Raw genomic sequence first — 15,672 nt, forward strand, 5'->3', positions numbered from 1 at the left:
AATTGTTTTTAATGTTATACATTTATTTTTGCTTCATTTTAAAATGAAAAAGTAGGTAGTATAGAAACATTCCTTAAAGTTGCAGTGAACAAGAAAGCAATCTAATCACACCAATTATTTAATTCCTGCATATTTCAGTATGCGTTGATGATTTAACTGAATAGAAAAGAAACCGTTGAGTTTGAATTAGTTTCTTTCTCCTCAGAGCACTTTTACTAGGGCTTGGCTGCAATCCTAATCTCAGTGAAGTATCACTGGATCTCAGCAGCTCTGAGGTAAGAGGCTGAACTACTGCCTTGGCCCTGGCACAGTTACCTGAATCTCCTGAGGGAGAAATTAAAGGGGAAATCTACTCTGAAATAAAATTCAAAAATAAATATTGTCTTGACACCCCTTTTATTTGAGCTGATGCTCTGAATATTCTGATTTTGAATTACTTAACTTTATTTACTTGTGTACTCTGAATGACAATCAAATACAGCACCAAAATACACTTGCTATCCTTTCTCTTAATGTTTTGTTTGTGTTACTTCAGCTAAGATCTGGAGGCTCTCAGATTCTGGAGGGCTGCATAGCTGAGATTCCCAACATCTCCAGCCTGGACATCTCAGACAACGGTGAGGCCTGAGTAGACACTGTATGTACATTGATTGTGAACGTTGTGTACCTTGATTGTTTTACTTGATATTGTGTTAAATGTAATGCTCAGGTTTGGATTCAGACCTGACCACTCTCTTGGTGTGGCTGGCCAAAAATCGCTCCATCCGCCACCTCTCACTGGGCAAGAACTTCAATAACATTAAGTCCAAGTACGAGACTTACTTACATTGAAATTTGATATATTTTTTAATTAGCCTGTCACTTATTAATATCCTCCTGTTTGTATCGTCCTCTCTGTCTGGAATGTAACGAAGTGTGCATGTCTTCCCACAGAAATTTGTCTCAAGTCCTGGACAACCTGGTGCACATGATACAGGAGGAGGAATCGGTGAGTCGACTCTTATGGTGATGCTTAGCAATAATAGCTTAGCATAAAAATGTCTAAACCATTCATTACCATTGTTCAACTAACCTCTTTGTCACTTAGCCCCTGACGTCCCTCTCCCTGGCTGACTCCAAGCTGAAGGGAGATCTGTCCATCGTGCTGAACGCTCTGGGCAGCAACACCAGCCTGAGCCGGGTGGACATCAGTGGCAACGGCATGGGAGACATGGGGGCCAAGATGCTGGCCAAGGCCCTACAGATCAACACCAAGCTCCGGTAAGAGGTCAAGACTCAAGAAGAGGTCCACAAGGGTCAACTGTGCCAAGTTCCAATACTGCATAATATGGATTCCACTATATTCTATTGTTCTGTACAGTCATCTCTTATGCGTTTGTACAGGACAGTTATGTGGGACAAAAACAATGTCAGCCTACAAGGCCTCCAGGATGTGGCAGCTGCGTTAGAAAAGTATGTATCTGTGTGTGTGTGTCACGATTTTATATTTATCTACACTCCTCTGCACATCTTCCCATGGATGTTTTGGTTAGGATATGTGAGTAGGCATACACTTAGTTACATATACAGTACTGTTACCCTCTCTATTTCTTTCAGGAACCACACCATTCGCTTCATGCCTATCCCCATCATCGATGCTGCCCAGGCCCTCAAGGCCAGCCCTGAGAAAACAGAGGACGCCCTACTAAAGGTCAAAGTTCACATTTGTCTGCATGGTGGATATTAACGGATGACAGAATTGATGTCATTTGTCATTGATAAGAAGGCATCGATAGCAAATGGTCACATTTCCATCTACATGAATTTTAAAACATTTTTTATATATATTTTATTTTTTATATCAATCTCTACAAATCAATTCCCCTGCAGATGGAGCAGTATCTCCTAAGGAACCACGAGACTCGAAAATACCTCCAAGAGCAAGCTTACCGGCTCCAGCAAGGCATTGTCACGACAACCACACAACAGGTGACCCCTCTGTTTAAATGTTTGATATTTAACTTTGGTATTTTATTTGAATCCCCATCAGCTGTTGCAAAAGCAGCAGCAGCTACTCTTCCTGGGGTCCACACAACATGAAACATAATACAGAGCATCACTAGACAAGAACAGCTCAAGGACAGAACTACATATTTTATTTAAAAAGGCATACGTAGCCTACATATCAATACATACACACAAACTATCTAGGTCAAATAGGGGAGAGGCGTTGTGCCGCGAGGTGTTGCTTTATCTGTTTTTTGAAACCAGGTTTGCTGTTTATTTGAACAATATGAGATGGACGGAAGTTTCATGCAATACGGGCTCTATACAATACTGAATGCTTTCTTGAATTTGTTCTGGATTTGGGGACTGTGAAAAGATCCCTGGTGGCATGTCTGGTGGGATAAGTGTGTGTGTCAGAGCTGTGTGTAAGTTGACGATGCAAACAATTTGGGACTTTCAATACACTGGCTGCATCACTTTTTATAAGAAACATTAGTCTCTCCATAACCCTTAGCCAAGAGAGACTGGCATGCATACTATTTATATCAGCCCTCTGATTACAATGAAGCACAAAATGTGCCGCTCTGTTCTGGACCAGCTGCAGCTTAACTAGGTTTTTCCTTGCAGCACTGGGCCACACGACTGGACAATAATCAAAATTAGACAAAACTAGAGCCTGCAGAACTTGCTTTTTGGAGTGTGGTGTCAAAAAAGAAGGGCATCTCTTTATTACGGCCAGACCTCTCCCCATCCATTGAACCTATGTTTTGACCATGACAGTTTACAATCTAAGGTAATGCCAAGTAATTTAGTCTCCTCAAATTGTTCAACAGCCACACCATTCATTACCAGATTCAGCTGAGGTCTAGAACTTAAGGAATGATTTGTACCAAATACAATGCTCTTAGTTTTAGAGATGTTCAGGACCAGTTTATTACTGGCCACCCATTCCAAAACAAACTCTTTGTTAAGGGTTTCAGTGAATTCATTAATTGTGGTTGCTGATGCGTGTATGGTTAAGTCATCAGCATACATGGACACACATGCTTTGTTTTAATGCCAGTGGCAGGTCATTGGTAAAAATAGAAAAGAGAAGGCCTGGAGAGCTGCCCTGCGGTACACCACACTTTACATGTTTGACATTAGAGAAGCTTCCATTAAAGAAAACCCTTTGAGTTCTATTAGATTACCATTTTGTGTATTCAAAGCTGAGGTGGAAAAGCCATAACGCATACGTTTTTTTTTTCAACAAAATGTTATGGTCAATAATATCAAAGGCTGCACTGAAATCTAACAGTACAGCTCCCACCATCTTATTGTTGTAAATTTCTTTCATTTGTCTCAGCACTTTTTGGATAAATGTTAGTAGTACATTGAGTTTCCACTGGAGAAATGTAAAGTTACGTAATACATTAAGTGTTGAATGACCATTACATTACGTCCTCTGATAACCTCTGACCCCTCCTGCCTTCTGCTGATCCAGATGATGGACATGATCTGTGTAAAGGTGCAGGACCACCTGAACTCTCTGAGGTATACAGAGACCGACGTCGTCCAGGAGGACATGAAGGTGGCCAAGAACCTCATGAAGGACGCCAGGAACTCCAAAAGAGTGAGCTGAGAACCAGACATATTGTTCTTATAGAATCGGTAGAACATACAGTATGAACGCAGAAGTGATAGAGCGTGGATTTCAAACTTTGATCTAAGAGAGACAAAAATGACAGGGTTAACATTAACCTCAAACTCTACATGGGACATCCTGGTTAAATAACATTTAGAAAAACAAGGATACAAAAAGAGCCTCAAACTCCAATGTTTTTATTTTTGCCTCTTCCTCTTTTTCTTTTTCTCTGTCTGCCCCTCCTTCCATACCCTGCTCATCTATCTAGCTGCTGCCCAACCTGTACCACGTGAGGGGATCTCCTGGTGGCATGGGCGGCCCCCCTGACATGGGTGGCCCCATTCAGGACAAGCTAGAGTCCATGGCAGGAGAGATGGCCAGGGTCATGGATGGGCAGCTACAGGTACGCAACAGTCAACACAGCAGTAAATGAAAAAAGTATTTTATTTTTCGAGCCAGATATTTTGGGTGTTGATTTATCTTAGTGAATAACATAGTCCAGTCCTTGAAGTTGGGTGTTTTTGTCCTGCACAAGTGCCCACCTTGGTCATGTGCTTGATTGAGTAGTTGAATCAGGTGTGTGTGTGTGTGTGTGTGTGTGTGTGATTGGGCTTGAACAAAACTATGCAACCTGAGACACTGCCCTAGTCCTTGCAGCAACTGTGAATCCTGATGAAGGATTTTGAGACTGATTCCCTAACCTGTCAATGTTTTTAATTTGCTGTTTTATGATTTTGTTATACTCTTGTGAATTCTATGTTTTTTTTACTAGATTACTTGCAGTTTTTCATGTTGTCTGTCTAATTGTGTAACGACTTGGTGCTGCCTCTCTTGGCCAGGACTCTTTTGAAAAAGAGATTTCAAATCTCAATGAGCCCTTCCTAGTTAATATTTTTTTTTTTTAAGGAATAACAAGATAACATAAGCTAACGCAATTAACTTGCCAACCCCGCTTCTCTCTCTCTCCCACTCCCAGACATTGTTGCAGTCTATGGTTGACACCGCTGAAGGCCTCTGTCCCCATGTGATGAAGAGGAGCAACCTGCACCAGGAGCTGATGAAGGCCGGTGCAGGCAGAATGACCGTCCCACATAGCTTCATCACCACCACACTACTGGAACAGTCAGGAGTCGACATCATCAACAAGATCAGGTGATCACCACATGGCCTGGTCAAGATCGCTAGCAGATGTTCTCATACAGAGTGACTAACAACAAGTGCGTTCAGCTAAGGAGAGGAAAACAACAACAAAACAATAGTATCTCCAAAAACAGTTCAAAGATTTATGCTGGGGTCTGGTCCAATGGTAGTCCTGCTGAACCCGGACTACGCATTGCCTGCTTTGTGCCCGTCACAAGTGACCTTCAACAGAAACGCTGGGGGGCTGGATTGGAGGAGCCCTTTTGAGACCTAATCAGTAAATCATTTCAAGTGTAGATGGTATCAGTTAATGTGAATTCAAACTGAATCAGTTCCTTGTGATCTGATCTGTGTATGACATCATAGACCTAGTGAAATAATTCTGATTATGTCACATAGCCTTAGCTGATAACCTTGCAATGTACGTAAACGTCACTCTCAGAAAACTACTGTAACAGTCTGTAAATATATGCAGCCCAGTCTTGATACAGTGCAGGTAGTAGAGGTAGTATCTGGCTCATGTTCTCCTCTCCGTCACACAGTGAAGTGAAGCTCAGTATGGCGTCCTTCCTCTCAGACCGTATCGTAGATGAGATCTTGGAATCCCTGTCCAGTTCCCAAAACACTCTGGTCAGTACTGTATACTAAAATAGATTATTTCTCTTCCGCACACATGCACGCACGCACGCACACATACACAGACACAATAATGCATTTTTGCTTAAATTACTTGTAATCCTGATTATGGCACTTCGGCACCACATCAAAACAAATACTGGTGAAGAAACACTGACCGTGTATGCCTTTTCCTCTCTTCCCATCCAGGCAGAACACCTGACCAGAAAACCTCAACCTCTTATCCACCAGGAGCCCAACAAGATGGAGGTGCTGGAGGAGACGGTCTTCCAGCCTGAGGCCCAGACCCAGGAGCAGAGTCCTCACCATGCTGAGAGGCTGGAGGTGATGGATACCTATGTGGTAACTAAGACTAGCCCCTGTGAAGTTTTGTGATCCCTATCTGCTGTACTGAAGCATGACTCACTGGCTGACTGTTTTTTTTCTCTACTGTGTTTGTGACCTGCGGATGACACCCAAGTCCAAGAGGAAGAGCATTCTCTGCAGGATGCTGCGGCCTGTATCTGTGGCCTTTGGTGAGTTTATGTTCTACATCCCAGGTACAGTAGATCTGGTCAAATACATTTAGATTACAGTACAGTAGTATTTCCGCAACTTGGAATGAGAGGTTTGGTTTTGCCTCGTTGGTTGTTCATCAGAAATGGAGTTTGACTTGGACAAGGCCCTGGAAGAAGTGCCTATATATGAGGAGGATCTGCCCCCTCCTCCCCCATTGGACAAGAAGCCGACGTACTTTGGCGAGCTGCCCACTATGGAGGCCCGGAAGCTGGAGCACCACACCAAGCTCCGCCCCAAACCGAAAAAGAGGACCAAACCTAGCCGAGCACCAGTAAGAAGCCTTCCACCTGCCCCCTCTCTCCAATTCCCCTTCTCTTTCTCCCTCTTCAACTCTTTCGGGCCTCTTTCTTTGTCTACCTACTATTCTGTATTGGTTGATGTAGGCCTAAATATTTTGGGGGTTTTCAGCGGGAACCAATCTGCACCTCTCCACCACCAGAAGTGGAGCAGAATGACCTCCTGGGAAAAGTGGATGAGGGTGTTGATGAATTCTTCTACAAGAAAATCACCAAACTTAGTTTTAAGTGAGTTTTAATTCCTATTATGCTGAACTCTTCCCAAAAAGTAAATGACATTACTGACGTTTTAGAATAAATTATTCTAGTTTCCATAAGATTGAAATAACTCTGTGTTTTGTGTTAACGCATGCAGCAGTAAGCTAACAATGGCTAGATTGTTTGCAGGCTAACTAGCTACGGGTAAATGCCAAAATAGAGGAAACACCAAAGTGTCTTAAGGTGTTGGGCCAGAACAGCTTCAGTGAACATTGGCATAGAGTTCCAGACACTTGTAGAATCTATTGGAGTTGTTGATGGTGGCGCAAAACCCTGTCTCAGGTGTTAAGTTCATGTTTTAAGTATCCCTATATTTCTGTTATTACGGGGCTATCACTCAGTCAAGAGTGAGCATGCGCAGGAAGTCTTGTCGTTGTTGGACCTAGCCTGGAGTGTAATGGCTACCTTGTAGTGTGTTCATATAGTAGAGTAAACTTTGTTAAACTGGAACCTTGTCGTTGTGTCATTTCGAGTTAACATTGGTAGCAGAGGATGGCTTCTAACTACAACGTGCCACCTCGCTTCGACGAGAAGAGGTCGTACGAAAGTTGGAAAAATGAACTGGGAATCTGGACACGCGTTACTAATCTGGACGCGAAAAAGCAAGCACTTGCGGTGGTATTATCGCTCGAGGGAAGAGCGAGAGATACAGCACTGGAAATATCCGTTGAGGATTTGAACAAGGATGACGGTATGGGAACTTTGATCACAGCACTGGATTCTGTATTTCTCAAAGAAGAGAATGACCGTGCCTACGAGGCATATTCAAACTTTGACAGTGTTACGAGAGATATTTCGGTTGCAATGGCAGACTACATCATTGATTTCGAACAGAGGTACAATAGAATGCGCAAGTACGACATGGTTCTCCCAGATGCAGTGTTAGGGTTCAAGTTGCGAGACACTGCTTGTCTAGATGGTAGGGAGAAACAGTTGGCTTTGACTGCTTGTACTGTGCTGACTTTTGCATCTATGAAGTCGGCACTAAAAAGAATATTTGGTGAGAAGACGTCTGTCGCGCCAATAACAGATGGAATGCAAGTGAGTGACGCAGCATATTACACCGAGCAGCACAGAAAAGGCGCCAAGTCACATTCTCAAGACAACCAGAAGAGGGCGCCATTTCCCGGCACAAATCCACTGGACAAATATGGAAGGAGATCGAAATGTGCAATTTGTCAAAGCACTTACCATTGGGTTAAAGACTGTCCTCATAAAAATGAACAAGTTAAACTAACAGAGGAAAATGTAAACACAGAGATAGAGCAGTGTAACATTACACTGTTTTCAAATGAATCTGCTTCTGATACTGAGATTTTTATAGTTGAATCCTTAGGATCTGCTGTGATTGATACTGCATGTACACGGACAGTGTGTGGTGCAAAATGGCTTGATAGCTATGTCAGTGAACTAAATATGAAAGAAGTACAAAATATGATTGACACACCAAGCAACAGAGCTTTCAAATTTGGAGACGGGAGAATTGTCCATTCTACCAAGAGAGTTAAGATACCAGCAAAAATTGGTCAGACTAAGTGTCACATTGAAACAGAGGTGGTCCCTACAGATATCCCCTTACTATTAAGCAAAGCTTCCCTCAAGAAGGCAGAGGCTGTACTAGACATAAAAAATGACAAGGCAGTGATGTTTAAACAACCAGTGACTCTTGAACTTACTACCTCAGGCCACTATTGTGTAAACATTTTAGACAAAGACATCACACAGAGTCCATGCAAAAATGAGATTCTGACTGACACAGAGCACATGAAGATTCTGACAGTCACAGAGAACATGAGCACTAAAGAAAAACACAAAGTATTGTTAAAGCTTTACAAACAGTTTGGACATGATACAGTTAACAGACATCAGAAGTTACTCAGCAGTTCAGGGAATAATGATGATGAGAAGTACGAAACTGGAAACAAAGTGTACTACAAACGAGTTGACTGTCAAGAGTGGAAAGGACCGGGAGTAGTCATTGGTCAAGATGGTGTGGTGATATTTGTGAGGCACGGAGGCATGATTGTCAGGGTGCATCACTCAAGATTGCGGAAAGTAAATGATCAACAAGATAGAGGGGCTGTTGCTGAGAATCAGTCTCCTAATGAAAATGACAAAAAGGACACAGTAACAGACACAAACCTACCAGATGTCGCATCCGATGATATGGACACCGAAACTAACACAGGAAATGGAGCAGAGACCTTCAACCATGCCACAGGTAATACTGTTGAGCGTTCAAATGAGGAAAACATTCAACAGCCACATGTGTTAAGAGAACATGGTTGTTCCAATCTGAAAACTGGACAAACTGTTAAATACACGGACAGAGAAAGTGGTATTCCACATACAGCAACCGTCATTGGACGAGCAGGACAAGCAAAACACAAGAACTGGTACAACTTGCAGTACTCTGAACCAGCTACACTTTCTGGTACAACAGGGTCAGCTGACCTGCCACTTGTAGATAATATCAGAATTGAACCAATGGAAAATCGAGAAACAGAATGACATTCAAAATGATGATGTACTTGAAACAAAGGACGTGTCATTTGACTCAGCTAAGCTAGATGAGCTCAGTAATTGGAGGAAAAATGGAGTGTTTGAGGAAGTCAAAGACATTGGCCAAAAGTGCGTCTCAACAAGGTGGGTGTGTACCCTTAAAGAATCCTTAACTGGAATAGTGCCCAAAGCACGTCTAGTGGCTAGAGGTTGAGGAGCTGGCTGCTAAAGAACTCCCAAAAGACTCACCGACATGCGCCTCAGAGTCACTCAGATTGCTGATGTCAGTGATCTGCCAGAAAAAATGGAAACTTAATTCCATAGACATCAAATCTGGATTTTTGCAGGGAACAGAGCTGTCAAGGGACATTCACATCCGACCTCCGCCCGAAGCTAAAAGCGAAGGAACACTGTGGAAAATAAAAAAGTGTGTGTATGGACTGGCAGATGGATCACTCTACTGGTACAACAAAGTCAAGGCAACAATGCTGAATACAGGTGGAAAAATGTCACAAGTGGATCCTGCAGTCTTCTATTGGCTTGATCAAGACTGCAATGTGACTGGAGTACTTGCCTGTCATGTTGATGACTTTATCTGGGGTGGCTCACAGACCTTTGATTCAACTGTGATTCCACACCTCAAAGCTGTTTTCTAGGTTGGCCGTGAGGAGCATGATCATTTTTGTTATGTTGGCATAGAGTTTATTACAGTTGATGGAAAAATACTGATGCAACAGGAGAGCTATATCAAGAATCTTCAACCTATCCACATGGATTCTTCAAGAGCCGTACAAAGGAATTCCCCTCTGTGGAATTGAAGCTGGTCAATTGAGGTCAAAGATGGGACAAATTTTATGGGCTGCGAGACAGAGTAGACCTGGTTTGATGGTTGCAACTTGGCATCTAACACAAAACACGCTACTGTACAAACCATTCATGAGGCAAACAAAGTTGTTCGTAAACTGAAATCACAACAAGTGACTTAAGTTTCAGCATGTTGGAAAAGATGACTCTTTGAAACTAGTTGTCTTCCATGATGCTTCGCTAGGTTATCACTGGTGGGACAAAACGGCACTTCCTACCTGTAGTTTGTGTCACTGACAACTACTCATTAGTTGATGCTGTGAAGTCAACCAAGTCTGTCACAGAGAAAAGACTTTGAGATTAGCAGCATCAAGGAATTTATTCAAGCACAGAGAATCCAGCGGATTCTGTGGTCGACCACAAAGGAACAGCTTGCTGACTATCTGACTAAAAAAGGAGCATCCGGTCTTGTGCTCCTACAGGCTCTCGCTCCTACAGGCTCTCAGTAATGGAAAGTGGCAGCTTGAGTAATACAAATAAGAACTGTCACACAACCCATTTGTAATGGGGATCTTGAATAATACTTGGACATTTAACTATGTTGTTGATGTTTTATTTGTCTTTAAAGAAAAGGGGGAGATTGTTAAGTTCATGTTTTAAGTATCCCTATATTTCTGTTATTACGGGGCTATCACTCAGTCAAGAGTGCGCATGCGCAGGAAGTCTTGTCGTTGTTGGACCTAGCCTGGAGTGTAATGGCTACCTTGTAGTGTGTACATATAGTAGAGTAAACTTTGTTAAACTGGAACCTTGTCGTTGTGTCATTTCGAGTTAACATCAGGCGCCGCTCCACAATCTTGCATAATTTAAAAATATATATATTTAACCTTTATTTAACTAGGCAAGTCAGTTAAGAACAAATTCTTATTTACAATGACGGCCTACCGGGGGACAGTGGGTCAAATGCCTTGTTCAGGGGCAGAATGACAGATTTTTCCTTTTGTCAGCTCTAGGATTCAATCCAGCAACCTTTGGGTTACTGGCCCAACGCTCTAACCACTAGGATATCTGCCGTCCCCATAAGTGTTCAATTGGGTTGAGATCTGGTGACTGACTGAGACACACACACACACACACACCCTTTAAATCACCTATGCTCCTTTGAGACCCCTCTTTCAAAGTTGCTGAGATCTCGTCTAGCTATGGTAGCCAAAATAATGGGCAACTGGTCATTTTTATACATGACCCTAAGCATCATGGGATAATAATTGCTTAATTAACTCCGGAGCCACACCTGTTTGGAAGCACCTGCTTTCAATATACTTTGTTCCTCATTTACTCAAGTGTTTGCTTTATTTTGGTTGTTTACCTGTACCTTTTTAATTTCTGTATTTAGAAGTTGTTAATTATAGAAGTTGTGAGTGTGTACTGTTCAGCAAAAGCATTCTCTAACATTTTCAGACGAGCCTCCCTGAGGGGCTCCTCCAACATCCAGGAGGGGTCGGAGAAGAAACGGGAATCCCGGAAAAGCGGCTTCCTTAACCTCATCAAGTCTCGCACCTCGAAGTCCGAGAAGAGCCATGGAACAGCTGCCACCATCACCCCGTCTTCTGCGACTGTCAGCACTGTGACAGAGGGGCCCTTGTCCCCCAAGGCTCCGTTGTGGGACCACTCTGAAATCTCCCCTGACCACTCACAAAAGCTGCCAACCCCTGAACCCACTGAGGAACAGCACTCCGAGAGTGACAGTAAGGGTAGTCCTCATGGTGGCCGGCACTTTGGGGTCCCCATAATGGGAATGGACCTCCTGGCGGAGATGAGAAAAATGCATGAGAAAATAGTCGCTCATAAGGTGGGTAAACTGACCAGATTTCGCAAATCTTTGACTCTGTTAAGTGTATGAGCCAGTAGCACCCCTTAGCACAGCGTTTTCCAAACTCGGTGCATGTTTTGGTTTTTCCCTTAACACTACACAGCTGTTTCAAATGAGCAAAGCTTGATGATTAGTTTATTATTTGAATCAGATGTGTAGTGCTAGGGCAACGTTGAACCCCTTGGAGTCCCGAGGATCGAGTTTGGGAAACCCTGCCTTAGCCTCATTGAACTACTGAATAATGACCTTCTTGCAGGGTAACACACAACCTCTTCTGAAAAAGTCCAAGATAGTAAGGAATAAGCAGGGAGATAGTAATATGTTTGTTCTTTTAAAGTTACACTATTTCCTGTCTTCAGCTGTAGATCTACCAGTCATTTGGAAAGCTACAGATTGTCATGAGTGGATAACTGTGAAGGTGCCGCCCTATAGTGGCTTTATATGGAACATCCATGTCTCAGCTTGATTCAGACTGTTGAATACAGAACCATGCAGTGGAAAACACAATTGTGCCTCTAAAATCAGGTTTAGGACTAAAGACATTGGCCATACTGAAAGTTTGTTCTTTTTACAGTCTGACTCTTCAGACAAGGCAGATGATAAACAAGGTGAGTTGGCCTCTATCCCAATCAGATAATTAGATTTTTTGAATGACATTTAGTGATATCTTTATGTACAGAAGGATGGCTCAACTTAATTATGTTACGTCTGTCTTGCCGTTCAGCTTGCCAGCTGCCATGTGGTACAATAAAAGTGAACAACATGTTTAATTAAAATCGAGCGCTAGGTAACACTTTGTTTAGACAGTCCCTTGTAGAAGCTCTACGAACCATCCACACTGTTGCTGTGTCCAATATGGGTATTCTTTGTTATGTCTCTCTGTAGGAAAGCCAAAGGGTCCAGCATCGTTGATAGACTTGTCGTCGAAAGCGCCCAGGTCTAAACCCACCAGTGTTACACCCAGACCCCCAGCACCCCAGAGCATCAAGCCCCACATGGGACCACACACTTCTGGACCCCTGAGCCCTCGCGCCAGCCACAGCCCAGGTAGGCATATGACTAAGTATACTTTATTGATAGTGATACTCAGATGGCAAATAAGGGCACCAGAAGCCAAAATAGATGAAGATTACTTAGTTTATTGTGATTTTGTCTTGCCTTAATTTGTCCTATTGTCTGTAACCATTCTTTATTTTGTCTATTTTTCACCCTCAGATGACACCCCTGACTCCTGTCTAGGAAATGTATCCCCAAAAGGACCACTGCCCACCCCTCGCCTGAAGAGAGCGCCCTCAGACTATGAGAGGGAGGAGGAGAGTAGCCACATTAATGGTAGGTTTATCTATTACCCGTGTGCCCTCCATCCAGAATAATTGATTTAGGAACAGCGCCACCACAGTCCAAAGTGTTGATATTGAGAGTAAATCGAATAAACAAAGCTGTTTTGCTTCATGTAAAGACAAAGAGATTTATGTCAATTCACTGAGAACATAGTATGAATTAGAAATAGTCACTATGTGAGTTTGATAGAGTTGAATAGACACCTGGTATGATTGAAGCAGAAAATCATCTTTCACCCTCATCACTCTTTCCATCAGTTGAACTCACAGGAGACTCCAGCCCATTTGACTTGGACCAAGAGATGGACAGGTCTGCTATTGGTGGGAGACAGTGGTCCTCCCTGAAGCGCTCCACTTCTGTGGTACAGGAAGTAGAAGGTCGAGAACGCACCAAGTCCCTCCCTGCATCTGGTTAGACCTATTACCTTCAGCTCTATTTTTTACTTACATGTACAGTGTTGTGTGTATCAACTAATAATAGTAAAGTACGTTTTGGCAGTTCCAAAAGTGGCCGTACCTTTTGAATAACATGCGGTGTTACTGGCCGTTCGCAGTAATAGTAGTTGTAGGGGTTTCTCCAGGAGCTCCGGTAGCTATTTGTGTTGGTTTATTAGTACTCACACAGCTGTGACATTGTTTGTAGTCTCTGTAGTACCAGTAGTTATGGTTGTAGGCCACCAGTTGTAGCTTCCTCATTGTTTAGTACCATATCAGCTCACACACCACTCTCTTGCAGTGAGACCTTCATCTATGGTGGACCTTGTCCACTGCCAAAGCCCTGGGGTGTTTGAAAAAGACAACACCGAAGAGGACTTCCCTCCTACCCCTGACACGGACCAAAGACAGGATCTCAGGCCTGACAACGTGGAGGAGGACACCATGACGACATCCCAGTGTAGAAAGAAAAGCTACATCTAGATTCTCTCTACTTTCTCCAAAGTGTTCCATGTAGTGTCCAAGTGTGGAGAATTGTAATGCAGCCAAAGAGCAAAGAACAAAAAAAAGCTTATGGACAAAACCATGCCAATACCTTACTCTGAATTATCTTACTCTAAACAAAGACCGTTGATTGGCTTATTCAATCAACCAATAAGCACTGCTGTGTTCCTATGTCTAATTTGCATGTTATGTATTTATGTATTAACACACTGAAAGAGACATGGATGTGTTGAAAAGTACACTACATGATCAAAAGTATGTGGACACCTGCTCAATGAAACATCTCATTCCAAAATCATGGGCATTAATATGGAGTTGGTCATCCCTTTGCTGCTATAACAGCCTCCACTCTTCTGGGAAGGCTTTCCACTAGATGTTGGAACATTGCTGTGGGGACTCGATTCCATTCAGCCACGAAAGCATTAGTGAGGTCGGGCACTGATGTTGGGCGATTAGGCCTGGCTCGCAGTCAGCGTTCCAATTCATCCCAAAGGTGTTCGATAGTCAAGTTCTTCCACACTGATCTCGACAAACCATTTCTGTCTGGACCTCGCTTTGTGCACGGGGGCATTGTCATACTGAAACAGGAAAGGGCCTTGCCACAAGGTTGAAAGCACACAATAATTTAGAATGGCATTGTATGCTATAGCATTAAGATTTCCCTCCACTGGAACTAAGGGTCCTAGCCTGAACCATGGAAAACAGCCCCAGTCCATGATTCCTCCTCCAAACTTTACAGTTGGTACTATGCATTGGGGCAGGAAGCGTTCTCCTGGCATCTGCCAATCCCAGATGTATCCATTGGACTGACAGATGGTGAAGCGTGATTCATCACTCCAGAGAATGCGTTTCCACTGCTCCGGAGTCCAATGGCGGCATGCTTTACACCACTCCAGCCGACACTTGCCTTTGCTCATGGTGATAATAGGCTTGTGTGCAGCAGCTCGGCCATGGAAACCCATTTCATGAAGCTCCCGACGAACAGTTCTTGTGCTGATGTTGCTTCAAGAGGCAGTTTGGAACTCGGTGTTGAGTGTTGCAACCGAGGACAGACTATTTTTACGCGCTTAGGCAGTCCTGTTCTGTGAGCTTGTGTGACCTACCACTTCGCGGCTGAGCCGTTGTTTCACCTAGATGTTTCCACTTCACAATAACAGCACTTACAGTTGACCGGGGAAGCTCCAGCAGGACAGAAATTTGACGAACTGACTTGTTGGAAAGGTGGAATCCTATGACCGAAAAGTCCTATGACGGTGCCACGTTGAAAGTCACATCTCTTCAGTAAGGCCATTCTACTGCCAATGTTTGTCTATGGAGATTGCATGGCGGTGTGCTCGGTTTTTATACACCTGTCCGCAACGGTGTGGCTGAAATAGCCAAATCCACTAATTTGAAAGGAACTCCACATACGTGTATGTACGTACAGTACGAGTCACACGTTTGGACACAACCTACTCATTCCAGGGTTTTTCTTTATTTTTACTATTTTCTACATTGTAGAATAATAGTGAAGACATCCAAACTATGAAATGACACATGGAATCATGTAGTAACCAAAAAAGTGTTAAACAAATCAAAATATATTTAATATATTCGATTCTTCAAAGTAGCCACCCTTTTCCGTGATGACAGCTTTGCACACTCTTGGCATTCTCTTAACCAGCTTCACCTGGAATGCTTTTCCAACAGTCTTGAAGGAGTTCCCACATATGCTGA

The 15,672-nt window shown here is 43.1% G+C and overlaps 1 protein-coding gene across 1 annotated transcript in view; it reads left to right on the plus strand.

The window, feature by feature from the left end:
• Positions 1–14,285, plus strand: part of LOC120026811 (F-actin-uncapping protein LRRC16A-like) — a 29,137-nt gene extending 14,852 nt beyond the window's left edge. Inside the window, exons 17-38 of the mRNA XM_038971524.1 lie at positions 206–275; positions 536–617; positions 710–809; positions 934–988; positions 1,088–1,260; positions 1,384–1,452; positions 1,597–1,690; positions 1,870–1,968; positions 3,470–3,598; positions 3,879–4,013; positions 4,587–4,762; positions 5,293–5,380; positions 5,576–5,728; positions 5,847–5,901; positions 6,025–6,215; positions 6,353–6,468; positions 11,266–11,656; positions 12,252–12,285; positions 12,563–12,724; positions 12,893–13,009; positions 13,276–13,428; positions 13,754–14,285. Of these exons, the coding sequence (XP_038827452.1) occupies positions 206–275; positions 536–617; positions 710–809; positions 934–988; positions 1,088–1,260; positions 1,384–1,452; positions 1,597–1,690; positions 1,870–1,968; positions 3,470–3,598; positions 3,879–4,013; positions 4,587–4,762; positions 5,293–5,380; positions 5,576–5,728; positions 5,847–5,901; positions 6,025–6,215; positions 6,353–6,468; positions 11,266–11,656; positions 12,252–12,285; positions 12,563–12,724; positions 12,893–13,009; positions 13,276–13,428; positions 13,754–13,935 (2,824 nt within the window). The 3' untranslated portion in view covers positions 13,936–14,285. The remainder of the gene's footprint in view (positions 1–205; positions 276–535; positions 618–709; positions 810–933; positions 989–1,087; positions 1,261–1,383; positions 1,453–1,596; positions 1,691–1,869; positions 1,969–3,469; positions 3,599–3,878; positions 4,014–4,586; positions 4,763–5,292; positions 5,381–5,575; positions 5,729–5,846; positions 5,902–6,024; positions 6,216–6,352; positions 6,469–11,265; positions 11,657–12,251; positions 12,286–12,562; positions 12,725–12,892; positions 13,010–13,275; positions 13,429–13,753) is intronic.
• Positions 14,286–15,672: the final 1,387 nt, after the last annotated feature.

This window comes from Salvelinus namaycush, chromosome 32 (assembly GCF_016432855.1).
Source record: "Salvelinus namaycush isolate Seneca chromosome 32, SaNama_1.0, whole genome shotgun sequence".
In the NCBI taxonomy this organism is placed as follows: domain Eukaryota; kingdom Metazoa; phylum Chordata; class Actinopteri; order Salmoniformes; family Salmonidae; genus Salvelinus; species Salvelinus namaycush.